At 43.6% G+C, this 24,149-nt stretch overlaps 1 protein-coding gene across 1 annotated transcript in view; it reads right to left on the bottom strand.

Moving 5' to 3' along the window:
* LOC126252108 (teneurin-a) overlaps positions 1-24,149 on the bottom strand; it is a 352,713-nt gene that overhangs the window by 207,083 nt on the left and 121,481 nt on the right. Inside the window, exon 3 of the mRNA XM_049952972.1 lies at positions 18,026-18,248. Within this exon, the coding sequence (XP_049808929.1) occupies positions 18,026-18,248 (223 nt within the window). The remainder of the gene's footprint in view (positions 1-18,025; positions 18,249-24,149) is intronic.

The following is a 24,149-nucleotide window of genomic DNA, read 5'->3' as shown; positions in this document are numbered from 1 at the left end:
CACATTTCAACATTTTTTTTTCAACGTGAAGAATCCTCGCAGATATTGTAGATTGCATTGAGTTTATCTCGAGCATTACTTTTTATCAGTAACACGATTTCTTCCATTCCCACGCCACTGGGCTTTTCGTCACTTTGACCAAACACGAAGTTCGCTTTTAGGAACACGCCTTACTCGTGAACATGGATTAAAACCTGAATTAAAAGCCCATTTACTGACACTCTATAAAAAGCAAATATTGGAACGGCAATAACAGTGACGACAGGAGATAACAGAGTGCAGTCAACAACAGTGATTTAACAATGTCAAAACGGTGTAATGTTTTCGCTAAGTACTGAATGCGGCGGACTGTATCGACTGCTTTTAATCGGTTGCTCCCACAGACTGGCTTCACTCGAAAGACGACTGATTTCACTAAGGAGACTGAGTGAATAATTCAACTGATACGTAAAACTACAAACAAGTTAGTGGTTTTTTTTTCAACAACCGATTGAACCGATTATTTTCATTGGGTCTACGCGGTGGCCATAGCCTAATACTCTGCTTGCTGACGTACGTCACTCGTTGTCTTCTTTTCTAATTTTGAAATGAGTGAAGAGAGTAAACCTTGTCCATGAGGGGGTTCGAGTACGACTCCCACGGCACAAGAGAGTGTCCCTATGACCATGTGTCATTTATACTTTCGCAGTAGCAGCCAACACTTCGAGAGGGAGGAAGGACTTGTCCCAACCTCCGGTGGTTCAGCTACTAGTCTGCTAACGCTCGCGGCCGACTGCCAGGCTAAAGCCGTCAGAACACGGTACGAGTTAGCGAACGTTGATGTGGAGCTCCATGAGCTTTGTGACGTCACTTTCTGGTATTTCACGTTGAGATGCCTTGTCGTCACTGGAAACACAAAATAATTTCTGCAATATTTGGAAAACGTGCCACGTAAAGTACAGGCAATAAGGAACAAGAACGCTCCCTATCCCTACGTCACAAGCAGAAGATGCAAGACGCCATCTGTGATTGTCGCGTTCAGTAGAAGTGTTCACTTTGTACAGGACCTGAGCTGTCTGTGGCCTCGCACCGGGAGAAAATTTCCCGCTAGCAGTTTTGAAATGAAAATAATAATATGAGCATTATTCTTCAGTATTTTCAAGCACTGGAAACAGTAGAGTATTGACATAAAATTACGTATATTTTTGAACGCTTGAAAAATGCGTCTGACGTAATTACATTTTATTTAGCCACATTTCATGTATCGCAAATTAGCACAACAGTTTTATTTACATGTTCTGTTCTGCTATGGTACACTGTGAATTATTATGAATTTGCATCTCAGTAATGACGACAGAGGTTAATTGCTGTATATTGTTTTCAAAGCTCGCGTAAAATCGTTTGTTGATGTACTCTTCCAACTCAATGAAATAGACAGTGAAGATATTCCAAAATTCTGAGAGCTATTTGTTTGAATTATGGTTAATGATAATTTACCTAATTTAATGCGGTTTCACGAACCCGCTTGACGTTTTTTTCACTTATTTTGAGTTCAGGTTTGGTGTGTTTATAATGTTTGAACACGTTTCTGTATGTTTTTATGCATGCTTTGATATTTAACCCATTCAAGTACGCCAGTGTGAACATACTTCCTCGCCACACGTCGCAGTATTTTAGGTTCCCAGCTTCCACTGCTAAGTACAACGCGGGTGAGGCTTTCGTAATCGAAACGTCAGGATTTTTTACTGTGTGGCACAGATCTGTGAAGTGTTCCTCGAGATTCTGTTCTATCCAAATTCGTGAAATGTGCTAAGTACAAATAAAAAGGCGCAGGTTCTGCCCAGTTATGGAAATGTTTATGTGTCGAAGCAGGTGAAGGTGTACAGCGTTGCGAGTGTCGGCTTTCGGAATTCGTGTATTTTATTTTGCGAAACGTTTCACAAAGGATTTAAACCAGTGTCTCGTTCACCTGAAGGTGGCTACACACGTACTTGCATGCTTCACAAACATGCATGCACAAACGTGCTTGGAAAGCATGTTTACATGAATTTTCTTAAGCATCACGACTGTACAAGCAGCTTGATTTTTGATCGAATTTCGATTATCCATGCTTGTACAAGCGTGTGCATGCTCGAGCATGTGCACCAATAATAAGGACGCTTGCAAGCATTCCTCAGAGATTTAATTTTTTCTTGTTAATTTACATCCTATACAAAGGTTATATCGTAACGTTAGACAAGTTAAAGAATATAGTACGGAGAAAAAGAGAAGAAAAACAGCAATATCGTGAAGTAGTTTCCTAGGGTGTCTACCATGAATAGTTAATAATATGTGAACATCTTCGTTTCTTTTACCACTGTTTACCCCAGATAATCAGAAAGGTTACCGTCGTCTGAGCTTGACATTTTCTGGTAAACAAACTGATCCTTGTACAAGCACGTCTGAGGCGTATAGAGGCGCGAGGAATTTGTGCATGCTATCGCAGGCAGGCTTTTGCATGCGTGCTTGTCAGTATGCAACTAGTAAGGCCGCCATAATTCTGCATCCCAAGGGCTTTCGACTGCCATAGTTTGCAGCTCATACTGTAATGGTTGAATCGCTGTTTCTTTATCATGATTCCCGGCGGGGTCAGGGATTTTCTCTGCCTCGTGATGGCTGGGTGTTGTGTGCTGTCCTTAGGTTAGTTAGGTTTAAGTAGTTCTAAGTTCTAGGGGACTGATGACCATAGATGTTAAGTCCCATAGTGCTCAGAGCCATTTGAACCATTTTTATCATGGCGTCCCAGATTTTCCCGACCAATAATGCCATACGATCGTTTCATTTCGAATGCCTTAAAAACTTCATCATCCCATTAAAAATTAGCTGCAGTATCGCAGTAGACAAATAGACCCGCCACGGTAGCCGTGGGCGCCAAAGCGCTGCTTCCTGGACTCGAGTAAGCGTGCTGGCCGCGGACCGAATCCGCCCGGCGGATTAACGACGAGGGCTGGTATGCCGGCCAACCTGGAAGTGGTTTTTAGGCGGTTTTCCACATCCCATAAGGTGAATACCAGGCTGGTCCCCACGTTCCACGTCAGTTACACGACTCACAGACATTTGAAAACGTTCGCACTATTTCATGGCTTACACTAGGTGCAGACAGCAGGGGTACAGTAATTCCGTCCTGAAGGGGGGGGGGGGGGGGGTACGGGGTGGTGACAGGAAGGGCATCCGGCCACCCTCTGACACTAACACCGACAACTCCATAGCAACAAGGCCGACCCCACATTGAACTGGAACAAAGGCCCAAAGGAAATGATGATGATCGCAGCAGACAAATACCTTACTTTGCCTACTGCAACTTACCGACAAAATTATTTCAATATTTTGAGTTGCTAATAAAATTGTCTAGTCGTCTGCATGACATAAAAAGGAAAAGAAAGGCGATTGGGATTTATTGTCCTGTCTACATATGTTTCTGATCATGTCTATTTCACCACATTTGCCATTACAGGACAATAAAAAGTAATAGAAGGAGAAAATATGTGTTGCAGCTGACAAACTGAGTTGTTTCACTGTAGTCTCTTAACCCTATTCTAAGTTGCCTACAAATATGCCATTTTTCGCACCACGTGAAGCTGCTCATACTTTATTTCTTTCCCATTGTTATCACAGGCATGCCTTACATTTTCCCTGGTGCCTTTTTCTGTCATGAACAAACATCTAGTGAACCATTTCATTTAAACATCGATGAATTCAGTCGCCTCGGTAGAATAACGGGGTAACTAATTAACTGTATATCGTGGACGACTTACTGGCGAAACTTTGAAGAGAAGTACGACGCGACCTAACAAGTCAGAAGATTTTCCGTAAATGACAACGGCCACGAAAGGGCGCAGGTTTATGATCCTCCTTTGTTGGTGCCTCCAATACTCATCTCCCGTTCTCTCTCTCTCTCTCACTCTCAATCTCTCTCTCTTTCTTTCTCGACGATATATTACAGACACACAAAAAATTTTTTTCTGCCCGAAAAAAGAGACGGCAGTTCGAGTTCTCAACTATTATAGAGTTCGAGACTTAACAGTTTAATACCTGGGGAGTTGGTAGTGGGACGTTCCAATTGATGACACACCTCTGCAAAGCGCAAGGACGAGGTAGATAAAGTAACGTAACTTATGACGAGAGGTCAGCCTGACTAAAGCGCCGAATGGAGCTGTTCTGGCAACACGAGGCAGCTGAAGGATCGCGAAAAAATCGTGTGTGTGAATCAGCGAACAGTTACGGTACAGTGTGATGGTTGTCATCATGAGAAAATCGCCCGGAAGCAACATTTGGATGACTTCACACGGGGAAGAATCATTGGGAAACTGGAACAAGACCGAAGTGTGACGAGTGTAGCTCAGGAGATTGTTACTGTTCACGGCTCTCTCTGACGTGCATAGGGTGCGTTCCGAACCACAGACACTACTGCCCGAAGGAGAGAAGATGGTCGACCATGGTCAACTATAGCAGCACTGTATTGAGCAACAGGCAAGAAGGGCCCCACGTAAAACAGCGGGTGCAATTGCAACCACATTTAAGAGGACTTCAAGTCAGGCGGTCCCACTCTCCACAGTGCCACGAGGACTGTTTGGGGATGGTCTCCCTGCCCCACGACCAGTACATCGTGTTCCGTTGACACCTGCGCTACGGCAGCGCCGCTTGCGATGGAGCCAAGAACGTAGGGACTGGACCAACGAGAACTGGGGTCACCTGCTATTCTTAGATGAGAGCCGATTCCATCTGACTAGTGATGCGGGACGTACCTTCACATGGCGGAAGGTAGTAACACTTAATGTACCTAGGAACACTCGCGAACTCGATCGTTTTGGTGGTTCAGATTTTACGGTGTAGGGAGGCATAATGCTGCATGGGGAGGGCGAGGGGGGAGGGTATTGGACTCCAAATCTTTGAACTCTGTACACTCACTGGTCAACGTCATGGTGACGTTGTACTACTTCCCCATGTGCGTCTTTTTCATTTTTACGGATAAAAATGCGCATTTAACGGCGCAGCTGGAGTAGCTTCAAAAATATGGTTCAAATGGCTCTTAAGCACTATGGGACTTAACATCTGAAGTCATCAGTCCCCTAGAGCTTAGAACTACTTAAACCTAACTAACCTAAGGACATCACACACATCCATGCCCGAGGCAGGATTCGAACCTGCGACCGTAGCAGCCGCGACGTTCCGGACTGAAGCGCCTAGAACCGCCCGACGACAAAGGCCGGTGATAGAGTAGCTCTTGCAACGAGAGGATGTTCGGGAATGGACTGGCCTGCCCGTTCCCCCGGCTTAAATCCCATGGAGCACTAGTATGATGTGTTGCGGAGACGTATTGTAGCACCTCAACATGCACCAACAGCCATCCAGCAGTTGTCAAGCGCCGGTGGGGGAATGAAACGCCCTTTCACAAGAGCTCGTTGCTATCTCATGGCCAGCATGGGGTTACGTTGCATTGCTGTCCGTGGTGACCACACACTCTTCTCAGAACCATGTCTCGTTTTCTTTAATGTCCAGAGGACCATTATAAATAACGGCGACTTCAGTTTCATTACTACGTTTTAATGATAGTGTCATTTCTGTTCGCCTCAGTGCGCATTTCTCCCAGTTACCTTCTGTACTATACTGTGGCAGTTGTTTCTATGTGTGGTCCAAACTTCATCGAGCTGTGTTGCATAGCACTGACACATCAGGTGAAAGTTCCCGTAAGTTTTGCACAGCAGTGTATTTCGGAGGAGGTACCCAGTTCCGGCGTCCGCTCCCGGTAGCTGAGTGGTAGCCGGCACGGTAACTCAGCGTGTTTGGTCAGAGGGTTAGCTGCCCTCTGTAATAAAAAAAAACTGAGTGAATGGATCAACGACGAACTGAAACGGATGTCTTGTGACATCCGCACCGAAAAAAAAAGTAGTCAGCGCGACAGACTGTCAATCGTAAGGGCCCGGGTTCGATTCCCGGCTGGGTCGAAGATTTTCTCCGCTCAGGCACTGAGTGTTGTGTTGTCCTAATCATCATCATCTCATCCTGATCGACGCGCAAGTCGCCGAAGTGGCGTCAAATCGAAATACTTGCACCTGGCGAACGGTCTACTCGACGGGAGGCCCTAGTCACACGACATTTTATATTCAGTTCCGGCATTTGCGTTATAACCAAGAGAAACCTCACGGAAACCTCGTTCAAAACAAGGGAATGTAAACAGTTTTTAATTGAATTCTGGAAGAAAACGCGCCAGTGTGTGAAAGCCTAGTGTATGTATATTTCCTATGTGTATACAGAACAAAGTCGACGGCCTGCTCGACTTGTGCAGGCTAGGACACAACTGCAGATGCAAGCGATGTGATGGACAGTGATTCCGAATGACATTTCCTCTACTTATAGCAGTCCCATAAAACATCTAGCGAGGCGTTACAGAGGAGCTGATTTCCAATACCAGAGGAGTTGATCTCGAATACTTGCAAGCTTATTCAGAGTTAATTGTGTGTGTGTGTGTGTGTGTGTGTGTGTGTGTGTGTTTGTCTTTAATCACGTCCTAGAATTCTGGAATAATTTTTTTAACAGCATCTACTCCGACTTCCTTGGCCCATTCTTACTCAAGTGAGCTAAACCTCCGGCTCTCAGTGCATCGAAGGGATGTTCCACTGCAACCTTCCCACCACGAGTTATTTCCGAGGGATACAAAATAGTCGTGTCATAATGTCATGGTTGTTAAAGGTCAACGCGGCAGTGGCCTAATTAAGCCCACGAGTGAGATAATTTTGCGCTTTTACTAGGGCTTGCGTGTGGCTTGTTACCCGCCGATGCTCGCCTGAAATACTTCGCGACACGAAGGTACTGAACGACGACGTGCGAGAGAACAGTTTCAGACAATTTTTCGAAATTCGTCTGATGAGAAAAATTTGTAAGAAACTTAGCGGGTGGTAAATGCCTCTGTGACCTTCAATCGCAAGACTCTGGCAGGTCTCCGAATCAAGCAGTTTAAACATGATATCAAGCGCCGTGTTGATTCCTGTATGTTTGAGTTACGCTATGTACAATTTGCAGAGAGAAAATAGGCAGCATGTAGATGCACGCGCTGTCTGTAATCGATCGGTTCTGCAATTTTGTGGATGGGAATCATGGAGGGGCATGCTCCAGATATCACTCCTGCGACCTAACAATGTAGAACCCTTCAAACTATCGACGGCGGATGCCCCCAGGCAATTTGTGTAGTTCCCTTATTTTTAGTAATGTGAAACAATTTCTTTGACCACCATATTAGGCCAGACGTTCGGCTGATTTCAGGTAATGTAATTTTTTCCTGAAAATGCAAGAAGTTTACGAGACGCTATAATCCGAGTGTGAGAAATATTTTTATTAATCTTGTAACTAATAACTGACCCCAACTACCTGACAGAAATACAGAGTTGTGGTTACCGTAAATATTCAATCATTTCTTATTAGAAAGTTAGTTGGACATGAACGATTATAGTCACATCACATTTACTATTATACCTCGGCTTGATAGTGCATATATTCTTTCCCTGCTGAAACATGTAGGACTGTAGTTGCCCAAATAGCACTATTCGGTTAATGGGAGAATTGAGTGAAAAGCTACAACCTGCTTACAAAAGAGTGGTTCAAATTTGGTTGATAACTGTGCTACTGTGTAAAAATGTTAGGCTGTATGCAATCCTTATCATTTAGTATGTAACTAAAAAGTAAGAATTGGGTGGGGGGGAGGGGCGGTGTATTCTCTATTTAATCTGGAATGTTACGGGATGGCGAAGAACGGATAGTGCATGGAGACGATGAGGGAACAATACATCGGCAAAAAATAAACAGCTATATTTGCAGCGAAAAAGTTCAACAGCCCCAATTTATGAATCGTGTACACAAATCTGGAACAACTAAATCACTTGTTAGCCCGAGTAACACGTTATTTCTAAATTGTACCAACAAACTGAAGATAAAAACACATTTCATACTGGTGATCCACTGAAATTGTAATTAGAAGAGAAATTTTTGGTTTAAGTTCACAATATAATAAGATATTATTAAATATAGAGTGGCCAGGGGGGAGGGGAGTTAAAAAAATGGTATATTCCACATCACTGACAAACGAAAAATGAGCAAAAAGAGCAACACAACAAGAATTTAAGCTCCATGCAATTGTTTGGTAGTGTGTAACATTGTCGTCTCTCCAAAAGAGAACGGTGAGAATGCTGTAACAAAAATATTGTACTTGTGACGCCATTGCAGCAGTTGTCAGAAATAAACTTAGGGTTTAAAACTGACTTTGATTCGATGCCTGAGAATGGGGTCAAAGAAAAAATGTTCTTACATTTCATTGAGCTGCCGTTAACCTCGGTTCTCACGTTATATTAAATGCTATATTAAATACCCTCCTTCCAGATTGTTCCTAAAAATAACATCGAATCGGAAACAATTCTCTTCGGGAGTAATAATGCTTGCCGGAGAGACTAGTTTATAGTTATTCAAGTCTTACTTTTGTAGCAGCTAAATTCATAAATAACTAATGTAACGATTCATCTGAGGTGAGGACAAACACGTAAAGTTGCTTCGCAGTGTATAGTTAGAAACAACAGGACTTTATGGTTAAGAGACCAAAGTGCAGCGATATAAGACAGAAAATCGCAGCAGCAGGAATGGCATCATAGCGAAATAACACGCAGTCATGCTTACGAGGTATTTATACAGCTTCACGTTAATGGCTATCTTTGTCGTGAAGAATCAGGTAGCACGCGAGGAAAGGTGCGGTTCTATATTTGGCGCGCCTGTTGCTCTGCAGAGTTTCTCGTATAATTTTGGACTGTAGAGGTAATTAAGGAAACCGCACGCACAGGCTCCATTTTAGTCTTTATCTGCCATTGTCAAGCCAGGATTCAAGTCTTACTTCGTATAGCTGAGCTGCAACAGGCAGTGGGAAGTTCTGCCAAAATGACGACAATGTTGTGGGTAGCAGACATGTAGTTTCTTTTGGATTATTCTTATTCGTATTATTATTATTATTATTATTATTATTATCTCGTCATGGATTAGTTTATTTCACCTGTTCCGGCCAACAACGTCCAGGCATCTCTTCCGTGGTCGTCCTCTCTGTCTTTTCCTGCTAGGTTTGTAGTTAAGAATTTGTTTTGGAAGTCTATTTTCATGCACGTTATTTACATGTTACCACCATCTGTTTCTGTTTGGATCTGTTTCCTATGCACTAACTCAGCCTGCAATTCACTTCTAATGTCTTTACTTTTGAAGCTATCTTCTCTGTTAACGTTTTAAGACTACGAAGAAATCTCATTTCCGCCACATGGATCCTGCTCATATCGTTTTACGCGTTAACATAGGTTTCAGATCTGTAGGGCATAGCAGATACTGCCATGACATTCGCGGCTTTTTTTTTCGTGTAGCGCGTTAGAAATTCTACAGATTGCATTAAATTTTAGAACTTTGTTATCAATTTCACTGTCGAAACTTCACCGTACGTCGCGGCCGCGATACTGAATGTGTGTTACGTGTTCCGTATTACGTTATTTATCGTAATTTTAGATCTTATAGGCGATTTTCCCTTGAAAACCATAATCTTTGTTTTATTATTGTAGATCGTCATGCTCTATTTAGAAGCAAACAACTCGGGTCATAAACGGCTCTCTAAAGATTACCATCATTTGGGTGTAGGAGAGTATTAAAGCATTTCTCCCTTTTGATCTTTACGCCGTACGAGATACTTTGTTTGCAAGTCCTGACTAGGTCATCTATGTAGATGTTGAAAAGTATAGGACACGGGCCATTCTTGTCTAACTCCCCGTTAGTTATTGAATCAAGTTGAAATTATGACTCTTTGTAATGAGTTTTCACTGAGTTAATTAGACGCGTTGGGAAGTGTCTTTTTCCATAATCTGCCACAATAGGTGTCTGTTGACTCTGCCAAAAGCAAACAAACCGTATGTGTATCTCTTAAGTTAAATTCTTTCCTTTACTCTACCAACTGTTTTAGACTAAAAATACCATTAGTGCATGATCCTTTCCCTCCAAAACCTATTTGTTCTTTTAATAAAATTGTCTCAGAGGTAGGGCGCAGCCTATTATTTAATACATTATTTAGGATTTTTGTTTCACGTAAATTTGTAGTCTTAGTCTTCTACCTCTAAAGTCCCTCAGCTCCATGCTCAAAAAAAATGGTTCAAATGGCTCTGAGCACTATGGGACTTAACATCTATGGTCATCAGTCCCCTAGAACTTAGAACTACTTAAACCTAACTAACCTAAGGACAGCACACAACACCCAGCCATCACGAGGCACTCCATGCTCACTCAGATGAACTATCACGCTGTTTTTCACATATTTACAACTTGTTTTTCATTAAAATTAAAAGAATTTTTTCCATACACAGTGCGACTTATGGCATCGGAATTAGTTCAGAGCCAAAATCATCTCGATATCTGAGATATTGATTTATTACTAAGTTTGTAGTCGTGCATTTCATAATGCAGTTAATCATGGTAAATATGTCACCTTCATAACTGCCTGTAACAGCGAAACAACACGCAACGCCGATTTTCGGTTTTTCCCTCATCATCGTTATAGGATTTCGCTGATACTGCAAATCTTTTTCCTAAAACTACAGTGTATCAATTCCAATTGCACTGAGACTTTTTGACGATTTTACTGGAACTAGTTTTTTGTTTTGTGTACAACTTAACAGTGTTGTCTACATTTTAAATGCAGCTGAACTTATTATAAGGTAATAAAGTCTACTACAGACATTACTGTAAGTAGAGAAGGCTTCCAGCAATTATCATAATTCGTGCTGGTTCATGTAAACAATGAACTAATTATTCCCGATATTATGTTAAAAACAATGTTTTTATTCTAACACATTTAGCCAATATGCAAATTCTATTTGTTGAGTTTATCTTGATCGCTCAGCCCCCTAGTTCTTAACATAACTGACAAATGTTGGAAGGACTTTAAGTCGCTACTGTTTCGTCTCTAGCCACTGTCGACCTCAAGGATCTATCAAAGACAATGCCATTATATAGTCGAATTTTTCAAAGGCGAAACAACTCAGGGCTTATTGGAAAAAACTATTTGATTCGGTTTTCTCAGTTTAAGTACGAAACGAAACTCAAGTTCAGTAGCAATACTGCTTATCCAAGGCTGATAATGGCCCCCTCTGCACCCCCTGTTATCGATCAAAAACTAAATAATTCATCTAAAACATTTTTCTCTTTATTGAAAACATCACTCTTTTGCACTAATTAAGTCTCACTAGATGATGTGCCAAAGTGTCAAACGATTATTACAAAATAAATCTCCCTGACAGTGAAAATGGGTGCCGGATCAGAATTAGAACTCGTACCTTTCCTTTTTACACACACACACACACAAAAAAAATGATCTCTCCGCATCATATGAGAACGTCTGAGTCCGTCAACAGTCTCCAGTACATCAGAACATTCCGTACTATTCCTGATATATCAGTAGAAGCAACTTCTTTCACTTTGAACTAAAATTATATGTGTTTTAACAACGAATTATTAACGATAACAATTCAGCGTCCTAGCACATTGCTAAAAACATGGCCCGTTTCTTCAAGCAGTTACGATTTTCCTGTGTGTTTATACGAGGTAATATCTTCGAGAAACATGGAGGTCATTTGGCCTAACAAGATAACAAGTAACCGGATCCATCGAAGAGTGGACGAGACTGAAAGCCTGTAGAAATCCGTCGTGGCCAGAAGAGCGTGAATCATGGGACATTTAATGCCATCCATGACAGAGGAACATATTAGTGAGAAGGGAGCAACGGGAGATCACAGATTGTCCTAAAAGGGTTTGATTATGGAAGATGCAGAGTGATAGGGCCGGTATGAAGAGGCGAAGAAGAAATCGGAGAAACGAGTAGAATAATGGGCTGCCACCAACCCAGAGGTGTCTATGTTTTGATTTAGGTTCTCTGTCTTTTCCCTGATCAATCCAGGCGAGTGGTAGGATGCTTTCTTCAATAAAAGTGTGATCGATTTCATCCATATCTTAGCTCTAGATCGAGATTGCGCTCCGTCTATAGCCACCTAGGAATGAAAAACGATAGGAGGTTTAGGGCAGCTGAAGCGACATGCCTGCAGGAAAAGTGTTAATAAATCGAAAGATACGGTCGTCGGAAAGACAGATATAGCATACAGTGAAGTCAAAATAGGTTTCGGTGAAATGAAAAGCAAGGCCGTCATCATTAAGAATGCAAAAGGAATTCAAACTGTAATACGCTGAGGAAAGAGAGGCTAGGTGGAAAGAGTACGCTGAGGGCCTCTACAAGGAGAAAACAGTCTGCTGATATGAAAGAAGAAATGAGTGTCGATTTGGAAGATCCTTCGGTATTATTATAATCATTGGGGGCTGTGCAGTTAAACGGTTATTCTAGGCAGTGTGTAGAACCTGTGAGACTGGAGACAATCATCAGAATATTATTCACAAAATCCCGAAGGTAACAAAGCAGCAGCTTATTCATCCAATTTGACGACAGGAATAATTTACAGAAAAATGGAAAAAATGAGTATCTACACTACTGGCCATTAAAATTGCTACACCACGAAGATGACGTGCTACAGACGCGAAATTTAACCGACGGGAAGAAGATGCTGTGATATGCAAATGATTAGCTTTTCAGAGCATTCACACAAGGTTGTCGCTGGTGGCGACACCTGCAACGTGCTCACATGAGGAAAGTTTCCAACAGATCTCTCATACACAAATAGCAGTTGACAGGCGTTGCCTGGTGAAACGTTGTTGTGATGCCTCGTGTAAGGAGGAGAAATGCGTACCATCACGTTTCCGACTTTGATAAAGGTCGGATGGTAGCCTATCGCGATTGTGGTTTATCGTATCACGACATTGCTGCTCGCGTTGGTCGAGATCCAATGACTGTTACCAGAATATGGAAAAGGTGGATTCAGGAGGGTAATACAGAACGGCCTCGTATCACTAGCAGTCGAGATGACAGGCATCTTATCCGCATGGCTGTAACGGATCGTGCAGCCACGTCTCGGTCCCTGAGTCAACAGATGGGGACGTTTGCAAGACAACAACCATCTGCACGAACAGTTCGACGACGTTTGCAGCAGCATGGGCTATCAGCTCGGAGTCCATGGCTGCGGTTCCCCTTGACGCTGCATCACAGACAGGAACGCCTGCGATGGTGTACTCAACGACGAACCTGGGTGCACGAATGGCAAAACATAATTTTTTCGGATGAATCCAGGGTGCACGAATGGCAAAACATAATTTTTTCGGATGAATCCAGGTTCTGTTTACATCATCATGATGGTCGCATCCGTGTTTTGCGACATCGCGGTGAACGCACATTGGAAGCGTGTATTCGTCATCGCCATACTGGCGTATCAGCGGGTGTGATGGTGTGGGGTGCCATTGGTTACACGTCTCGGTCACCTCTTGTTCGCAATGACGGCACTTTGAACAGTGGACGTTACATTTCAGATGTGTGACGACCAGTGGCTCTACCCTTCTTCGATCCCTGCGAAACCCTTCATTTCTGCAGGATAATGCACGACCGCATGTTGCAGGTCCTGTACGAGCCTTTCTGGAAACAGAAAATGTTCGACTGCTGCCCTGGCCAGCACATTCTCCAGATCTCTCACCAATTGGAAACTTCTGGTAAATGGTGGCCGTTCAATTGGCTCGTCACAATACGCCAGTCATTACTCTTGATGAACTGTGGTATCGTGTTGAAGCTGCACAGGCAGCTGTACCTGTACACGCCATCCAAGCTCTGTTTGACTCAATGCCCAGGCGTATCAAGGCCGTTATTACGGCCAGAGGTGGTTTTTCTGGGTACTGATTTCTCAGGATCTATGCACCCAAATTGCGTGAAAATGTAATCACATGTCAGTTCTAGTATAATATATTTGTCCTATGAATACCCGATTATCATCTGCATTTCTTCTTGGTGTAGCAATTTTAATGGCCAGTAGTGTATATTAACAAATTTCTATCCCATAACTCTTTATCATTTGATGGTTGGCTATCGAATTTCTTGCAGGGGCAATAAAAATTTAACTCTCAGTATTTTGCGTTAGTGTTGACCGAACTTAAAATTTTAAAATGCTGTTATAGTCTTTTCATTGAGAGGCTAATCTGATGTTAAAAGTTTATCACAATAAGACAAGTATTGCACTTAGAAACTGTGTGTTTGTCTTGAGGCAGCATAACTAACAGCTCGCATATTCTTTCTTTCTCGGGCCTTTGTCCCACTCCAACGCGGGGTCGGCTTTGTTATGACGGATTTGGCAGTGTTATTTGCAGAGGGTGGCCAGATGCCCTTCCTGCCCCCCGGGACGGAAGTAGTGTACCCCAGCTGTCCGCGTCTAGTGTAAGTCATGAAATAGTGCGAACGTTTTCAAATGTCTGTCAGTCGTGTAACTGAGGCGGAACTGGGGGACCAGCCCGGTATTCACCTAGCGGGATGTGGAAAACCGCCTAAAAACCACATCCAGGATGGCCGGCATACCGGCCCTCGTCGTTAATCCGCCAGGCGGATTCGATCCGGGGCCGGCGCGCCTACCCGAGTCCAGGAAGCAGCGCGTTAGCGCTCTTGGCTACCCTGGCGGGTAACTAACGGCTCGCAAATACCCGGACAATATTCATCCAGTGTTTGAGAATGAGACTTCCGACGAACTTTACATATAATATAAAACTATTACGGAACTTTTTCTCGCTGACATGCCCAAAAAAATGATGAAAGGAAAAAAGTTTATGACTTACTACATTTTCACTCCTCAGACAGTAAAACTTTGGCATCAGAAATGACGTTTTAATTTCTTCCTTCTTTACTATTAACTCTATTCGCAAGACACTTTGCAGAGAGTATCTACATATATCACTGAATGTAATGACAAAATTATATTATTGTACGTCAGCTATTTCAGGAGATATAACGTCATAAATATTGATTTGCGTGAGAAACTAGCGTTTGCTTGAAATGGAGCTCAAGCAATGTTTTGTAGTGAGAGCTCTTAGCGACTTCCAAGAAACTTTAGGCACAACTTCAGACGATTTCGTAAGCATTGTCTGGTTCACATGCTTAAGTCAAATATTTAACACATTAACTGATTTGTGAAGCAATTAGACGCTTGGAACTGTTTTATGCATGGGATATCTATTTTTTTTAAATCGGGGGTTACTGGTCTGTTAAATGACTAATATTGACTATTAGTCTTTTTTTTTTAAGGTAAAGGTGCCAAAGCGGTAATTCTGGTGATGAGCTTGATAGTGGAAGCAAGACCTAAGAAAAATCAAGATACTTTAGTAGGATTTGTCGGTTTAGAAAAAAACTGTTCGACAGAATAGAGGGGTGAAAGACGTTATAAATACTCATAAAATAGCTATCAGCTACAGGGAATGACGGTTGATGTACAGTTTGCACAAGAGCCAAGAGGGAACAATAATAATGGAAGATCAAAAGGAAAGAGCTACGATCAAATAGGGCGTATTCCCATACTGTTCAACCCCTACGTCAAAAAAAGCAATGAATGAATTAAAAGAAAGGTTCACGAGCGAGACTGAAGTTCAGGGTGGATGGGTAGCAATGATAAGATCCGTGATGACATTGCTACCCTCACTGGAAGTAAAGAAAAATTACAGGATTTATTGACAAGGAAGAAGTCTAATGAACGCAGATACAGGTGGCCAAACCAAAGAAAGATGAAGGTAATGAGGATTAGCAGAAGTAAGGCTACTGGTAAACTTAACATCAATACTGGAATTACTCTCTGAAAGAAATCTAGTTGTATCAGACATACTCCTTAATCTGAGGAAGAAATTTATGGTAAAGTAGGTTGGAACACATAACTGTATGGAACTGAAGCATAGTCTGTGCGAAAACCAGAAAATGAAGAGAGCGTCGAAGCGTTAGCTCTGGTATAACAGAAGGACGCTGAATATTAAGGGTACTGATAAGCCAAAAAATGAGATGGTCCTCAGCAGAATCGGCGAAGAAAGGAATATGGCGGAAACACTGACTACAAGATGGGACACGACGACAGCACAGTAAATGGCCTCTTTGGCAGTAGTGGGATTCGTACAGGGTAAAACTCTAAACGATAGATTGGAATATAACTGAGCCGTGGTAAAAGTTGCTGTTTTGAAGAGCGCGCCGCAGCGCGTAGTGTGAAGCAGTCGCCCTCCGTTTCTGGCGGTGGCGCCGCTGTGGCAATCGCAGCTTTGGTGTCTCCCTCTGGTTGGAAAGGGGGAAGGTAGCCTGTTCACGTGCATTTAAGGGGCGCTATGAGCTCGCCAGTTGGTCAGTCTGGGTGAGTCTGGAGTCAGTCTGGGATCAATCCCTCGTCCCCAGCTTGCTAGTCTATCTCTCGTCCGAATTTGTGGGGCAGTTAGTGTCTGTCTGTCGTCCGGAGTGTTAGTATGTCTTTCGTTCGGATCAATCTTTAAAGCCGGATAAATGAGAGTCTTTCCACTCCGCCAGTAAGAGAACTCAGCGAGTGGTCGCCCGGTCGGGGCTGAGTTCCTGCATCTGAGTCTGCGCGTTATGCCGCCTGTCTGCTCGAGTTTGCTCAGGCAATGGTCATTGACGGTTGGATCGATCGGTTGGTCGGTCGCGCACTGAGACACAAGATGACTTATCAGCCTTGAGCGTCGGCACATGTGAGGTCGCCACGTGCGTCCAGTGGGCCGCGTCGTATAGCGAGGGGTAGTGGCTTCGCGGCCGACGCGAGAGCAACAGGAGTCAACCCACGACATCGGTCTGGCCGGTGCGATCTGCGAAGCCGTGAGACGGGAGATCGGCGCGCCTTCCTGCGTCCGTTGAAGCGGCTGGCAAGGGACGGCTCGGGAGAGCGATTTGGGGGTGCTGCGCCAGGTCTTCTCCAGAAATCGCAGTTTATTAGAAGTTAAGTGATTGGTGATATGTTGTTTCATTTACTTGTTAAATTCTACTTATTTTCTTGGTGAGGTCACCAGCCGCTTTGCTTTGGGGTCGTCCCACCATTCTTCTCCGTTTGCCCACCCGCGGGAAGGTGGTCATTAATGAATTGGGTGGTCCGTTTTTCCCTTGTGGATTAGGGGTGGGTTAGAGCAACCTGCGATTCGGGTTGTTCGGTAATCTCCCTATCAATCTGCCGTACGTTAATATCTGCCTCTGTCATGTTTGTCGGATTCGGTGTGTTAACGAATTTATTGCTTGGAGTGTAACGGCCTAATTCTTGAAATAAGTTTTCATCTTGCCTATCATCTTGAGAAACGGTATATGTGTACTGTCGAGCATGTTAACTCGTTTGGCCAACCTTGTATAATTTTATATAAGATTGCATTTCATGGGCTTTTATTTAAATGGTCATTTTAGTATATAAAGTTGCCATCCTTTCACCGTAAGACTTTTCTTAGAAGTTAAAATCAAGTTGCACCTTCGGTGGCATGTTAATTTTTTAATTTTAGTGTTTTGTAACATTTCCATCCCTCGTACGGGGTGCATGGTTTGTGTGCTTGTGTGAATTGTTAAAACTTTTACTTTAAGGTAATCTGGTGTGTTGCAGATTTGCACCAGTGTAGTCTTTCAGAGGTTGTTGTGAGCGGTCGTGACTACGGCCGTGTGTAACTTGATAGTTAGAGGGTGCGTTCTGCTTATAATTTTAAGTTTTTTTTTTAAAAAAAGAAAAAGCTTTTAGGAATAAAATTCGCATTTGTTAAAAGCAATTTGATTTTGATTTCATCAGTTACTCCCTGGCAACTACTTTCACGCTCACATAGTGTGATTAAATGTTTTAATGTTCTTGATGAATCGCTAGTAAATACAATAAATTTTAAGAATATTCTTTGAAATTAAATCCACTGTTCAATAACCAACAAATAATCGAGGACGTAGAGCACAAGTACTGCTCTGAGATGAAGAGATTGTCACAAGGGAGGAAGCTGTGGGAGAGAGATTAAAAAAACGACCTCCTCAAAAAAAAAAAAAGATAAATATGGACACAGAATGCAGCGAGCTAGCTGAGTGTGTAGTACTGACCGTATGAAGGCAGGCTGCTTGTTGCGGAACTCGGAGTTCCAGAACTGGAAGGGCGGTATGGAGGCGGAGTGCGGCTGTCCCAACTCAGGCATCTCCAGCACCGAGGAGGGCCACTCGGACGGCGGCTGCGCCTGCTGCTGCACCAGGGCGTCGCCACCCACGCCGCCCCCGCTGGTCGCCTGGCCGCCCCCAGAGTGAACCGCCGTGCTCGTCGGCAGCGACTCTGCGCAAGCGTCAAACACCACCAGTCAGGCGTACCGCTCCCTTGTGCTCTGGCTGCTGCTTCCCGTCAACCAAGTACACTAGTTTCACATTCATTACAGAAAAAAACACGAAAGCAGAAATAACACGGAGCAAAACACAAAGGATGAGTATTATGATGATACGATCGTTCGGGCACACGAAGTCCACGTTGTTAGCACTCATACTAAAACTGATGAGACGAGAGTGATTAAAATGACCACACAAACAACACACACACACACACACACACACACACAAGCAATAATTTTTTTTTCTTTTCCAGAACAAAAATTTGCTTCATATAGAAACAGAGATCAACCAAAAAGTGTTTGAGATACTAAGGCAAATGCCAGTGGATAGGTAATCAAAATGGTTCAAATGGCTCTGAGCACTATGGGACTTAACATCTGAGGTCATCAGTTCCCTAGAACTTAGAACTACTTAAACCTAAGTAACCTAAGGACATTACACACATCCATGCCCGAGACAGGACTCGAACCTGCGCCTAGAACCTCTCGGCCACACCAGCGGGCAATAGCATATTAAGAATTAGTTTTCTTCCGACTTTAGTCCAGTTTTTATGGAACAGTGTCAACGCACGACAGATAGGCTAAACCTGCATTCTACAATTGCTGTAACCAGTGTTACCAAAGTTGAGAAATATATTTTACTATTCACTATCCTGTGTTACTTTCAGTATGTGTGTGCTGCCCTAGAACCCACGTATCCGTCCTATCAGGACACCTGTATTAGTCTTTTTCAGCGGCAGCGAGATTTGCATCAATGTGGACACCCCCAGCCCACAACAGATAGGACATCTGTTAAGACACCAGGGAATAATTTTCATGGTACTAGTGGGAGTAGTAGTGGGTAAAAGCTGCATGGGAAGACAGAGACTGGAGGACGTATGTTGCAAGTGCTACTTTGAGATGAAGAGGTAAGTAGTGGACCAGAGATATGAACGAAGAGCTTGTTTCTCCACTAACACCGGACAGAACCACCTTGTGCTGATCGTGCGAAAAGCAACTACACTAAGGTCCACGACTGCAACACGCAGCATCTGGCCTTGGTCTTTATTTATGGTCATGGCATAACATAAGCTTAATGGGAGTTGTACGAGGTTGAAGGGAAATTGTAATCCGTCAGGGATAAGTGGGATTCAGGTACAAAAACTCGCCCGCCTGAGCAACTTCCGTCAGAATTCCCGCTTCTATGATGCTAAGTTGGACAGAACTAACTTTAAACCTCTGTGAGTGAAGGGTTCCGTGGAGCGAGATAATGCATGACGCTCTCGACCAGTGTTACGTAGCGCCTCGCTTTCGGAAGGTATTTCTTAGCACCGAGTTAAAGCCTGATGTTCTCAAGCTGCAGCAAGTGTCACCTCGTGATTTTAATTGATTCTTGAGGCCACATAGTCCTGTATTTAACCTGTTCTAATGTATTGCTAAAGACTCAATCGTTTTATAAATATTTTTATTCGCAGACAAAACGAAATTAGAATGTAATAAAGCAAACACGCAAATTACAAACCAAACTCAATAAATTAATTTTGTCCTAATCGAGAAGTCAAATATACACAAACCCTATCGAAAGAAGCAAAGGAATTTCGTCAAGTTTTTAATACTCAAAGCGAAATTAGTAAATCCGTATATCTTAGCCAAGTAAATGTATTGGTAGTGTGTTTCATAAAAATAAGAGTTTGGAGCTCAATTCTGTCACTGATGTAAACCGCCGAAACTACATCTGTCACTGAGTTAAAAAAACTGACAGTACGATCAAAAATGGCTCTGAGCACTATGGGACTCAACTGCTGAGGTCATTAGTCCCCTAGAACTTAGAACTAGTTAAACCTATCTAACCTAAGGACATCACAAACATCCATGCCCGAGGCAGGATTCGAACCTGCGACCGTAGCGGTCTTGCGGTTCCGGACTGCAGCGCCTTTAACCGCACGGCCACTGCGGCCGGCTAACAGTACGATCTATTAATTGTTTGGTGTACTAAGACGTGATGATTTAACATCCAAACTAGTAATCTGAGGAGACGTTTTTTTATAAAGCTTTAGATTGCAGTATGTTTCTTTTCCGTGTTTCGATTCTGATAAAATAAAGCCTATAGTTGACCCAAGCTACGCTCATGTTACCTGTGAAAACCCCACGGAAAATTCATCCAGTAATTTTGGACAGCCGGCCGCGGTGGTCTCGCGGTTCTAGGCGCGCAGTCCGGAACCGTGCGACTGCTACGGTCGCAGGTTCGAATCCTGCCTCGGGCATGGATGTGTGTGATGTCCTTAGGTTAGTTAGGTTTAAGTAGTTCTAAGTTCTAGGGGACTGATAACCACAGCAGTTCAGTCCCATAGTGCTCAGAGCCATTTGAACCATTTTTTTAATTTTGGACATTAGCGCGTTCTGACAGACAGACTAGCACAACGTTGCTGAAGTTTTATTAGTAGTACAGAAGAAGATAAACATACCGAGGCTTGAGCACTTAGGTACGTTTACTGTCAGTCCTTTTGATAACACACCCCTTGCAGTGATCATCTCTTGCGCAAAGATTTCCTGGAGGCGTTTACCCGTTCAGATTAATGCAGTATCAATATTCTAGAGCATGCTTCGACCGGGGAAGTGTAATTTATCTTCCGTCTTGCACAGGAAGTGGAGCACTGCTTGTTAAGCTAGTACAGGGCTTTCAGCCGGGTTCTTGGGAATGTTACCGGAGGACGGAATTTCCTGCTTAGCTGTTACGGGCGTAACTATCCTTCATGTCATGTTCCGCCCCGCTGCAAGTTCCCTGTTGGAGTCGGGTAAGTACCTTACGCCTTCGAGCAAGACCTACTTCGCAAGGTTCACTGTTGGTCGGTCCTCGCTAAGGCTTCACCGTCCTTCATTCGTAACCAGTTTATGCGCAGATCTGATTACATCTTGCACTATGCGTGATGCGCTGCTGTCTTTTACCTTCTTGTGCTGCTGGAAAAATATAGTGCTCCCAAAATTAAATAGATAATTTAAAGGAATTCAAAAGGAAAAAGTTATTTTTTTCTTCAAGATCTTTACCACAGATATAGAAACTTTCAAGTTGTGACAAAGCACGCAGAATTTGCAAAGGTTTTCGAATACCCATTCCTTTTACCTGCCTTTTATATTTTTAAGCCACTATAGTTGTACAATAGGATGTTATAGAAGAAACACGACTGCAACACGGAATACAGTTTCTCTAAATCTGCACGCTGAAGAAATAGTATTTATACAACAGATAGATCCTCTAAAATAAAAGAAACAAACAAAGACGACTATGAATTTGAAAAAAAAAAAAAGCCGTCCGGAGTGACTGTGCGGTTCTAGGCGCTACAGTCTGGAACCGCGAGACCGCTACGGTCGCAGGTTCGAATCCTGCCTCGGGCATGGATGTGTGTGATGTCCTTAGGTTAGTTAGGTTTAAGTAGTTCTAAGTTCTAGGGGACTGATGACCTCACAAGTTGAGTCCCATAGTGCTAAGGTCATTAATCCCTAAGCTTACACACTACTTAACCTAAATTATCCTAAGGACAAAAACACGCACCCATGCCCGAGGGAGGACTCGAACCTCCGCCGGGACGAGCCGCACAAACCATGAGTGCAGCGCCTGAGACCACTCGGCTAATCCCGCGCGGCTATGACCACACATTTCAGTGCAATTTTTCAAGAACGTTCACAGGTAGAAGCAGGCGGAGGGTACCCATTACATATAATGGATATTGTAGCAACTGTTCCCAGGAGAGCTATGTACAGGGCGTGAAACAAACAAAGACGACTATGAATTTGAAAAAAAAAAAAAAAAAAAAGCCGTCCGGAGTGACCGTGCGGTTCTAGGCGCTACAGTCTGGAACCGCGAGACCGCTACGGTCGCAGGTTCGAATCCTGCCTCGGGCATGGATGTGTGTGATGTCCTTAGGTTAGTTAGGTTTAAGTAGTTCTAAGTTCTAGGGGACTGATGACCTCACAAGTTGAGTCCCATAGTGCTCAGAGCCATTTGAACCATTTTGAAAAAGAAAAGTTAGGAATTAAAAATGCCCCAGAGCAAAATACTCTGGAACAGTAGCGTAAGTTATTATAGTTAACACCCCTAATTTTCAATTAGTTAATTTAATTCGACGTTACTGAACATAATCATTTTTCAGCATCGTAGAAACTGCAAAGACCAGGTATGTACGATGCCAACAGTCAGAATTACGACCAAAAGACTATATAACCACGTGAAGAGATATTTGAATATATCTATAACCATTGAATAAAACTGCGTGGACTGATTCCCTACACAGTTTTAATAACTGTTTTCCTTTTGGAATAAAATAATATTGGGTATTACGCCGTGTCATTACGTAACACTAAAACTGAAAATGGATGCGTTTCGACCGACTTTGCAGTGGTTGGATTCTGATGATGGTGGTCCCATATATACTGTCTTATTTAGGTTGTAGTTGATTGTCGACGTCACATCCTGGGATGCCTTAAGGCGATTCGAAGAAAAGATTGCTATGGATGGGCGGCTGTGCGGTGGAACCTATACCACTCTGGCAGGTGATTGGTAGGCAATAGCGAATCTATAGCTTTGTCCTGAAGCAGTGTTTTCTCGCGACGAGACGTTGAAGCCGCAGGGCAGTTCTCTTGTGGTCGTTTGTTTATAATGCGTACCATGTGGAGCTTTCTGCTGGCGAACACACGCGGCCGAATGGACTGGGGCGCCGGCAGCCAGGCCAACCGTAGCTTGTCCACGCTGTCAGAGCGTTTAATTATGTGCATGTTGGATTGCCACACTGATGGGAAAAATTTGTTTGTAATTACAGCTCTTTCTATTTCTTCAGTTTTTCTGTCCGACGCAACAGCACTGTCTCACTACAAAGTTGTGGCCGGGCTCGAGCCAATGCGACATCGTATGGTACTGGATATCGCAGCGTACGTGCACTCAGCAAACATGAATAGCTCTCTCACAGAGAGCACTACTGACGAGATAACCCTTTTCTAAATCGTCGCTGACTAACTATGTTTGCAAAGTGCTCTCCAGCAAACAGAGGGCTGCAAAACCTCGGGTGGGGGACGTGGGGTAGCCTGGCAAGATGGCAAGAACGCACGGGCACCACCGAGACGCTCTCTTTCCAGCCAACCCTCGACCTAACCATACGTACCTTCCTGCTTCTCTTTATTCTGGAGGCATGTTTCCTCCCCCGCCCCTCATCCCAGTCTTGCTTCCGGTGGCCGTCCATCAGCCAGCCGCTGTTTTACGCCTGTATCCCTATAGGCTTGATTTACTAAAAAAAAATCATCATTCAGCTTTTTACGTTTTTGTTCTCATTTAACCGAAATTCTTCCGCTGACTTGTTGTTCACACCCTGCCGTCTTCACACCATCGGCGAGTCCTGTACAGTTATTTCAACAGTCTTTCTTATTTTTCGCTGCTGCATTCACGGCTACCAAGCAAGCACACAAGGTTCTTGAAAATGAATAGATCGGCCTCAGGCGTGTTGGCGGTCAGCTATAGCTGATGTGATGCGTTGCCCCAGTCGTGCATAGAGTTGTTTATGATCCGACACTTAAGGTGCTGCACCAGGGAGGATTTAAACCAGTATTCGAGATAAAATGGCTCTAAGCACTATGGGACTTAACATCTGAGGTCATCAGTCCCCTAGACTTAGAACTACTTAAGGCAAACTAACCTAAGGACATCACACATATCCATGCCCGAGGCAGGATTCGAACCTGCGACCGTAGCAGCAGCGCGGTTCCGGACTGAAGCGCCTAGAACCGCTCGGCCACAGCGGCCGACCCAGTATTCCAGAGCGGCCACAAAACCCAAAATCTGCTGAGATGCTCTCCACACTACAGGTGTCTACGAACTTTGATGTCAG

Source organism: Schistocerca nitens, chromosome 4, assembly GCF_023898315.1.
Source record: "Schistocerca nitens isolate TAMUIC-IGC-003100 chromosome 4, iqSchNite1.1, whole genome shotgun sequence".
Classification (NCBI taxonomy): domain Eukaryota; kingdom Metazoa; phylum Arthropoda; class Insecta; order Orthoptera; family Acrididae; genus Schistocerca; species Schistocerca nitens.
This window is presented reverse-complemented; position numbering and strand designations above follow the sequence as displayed.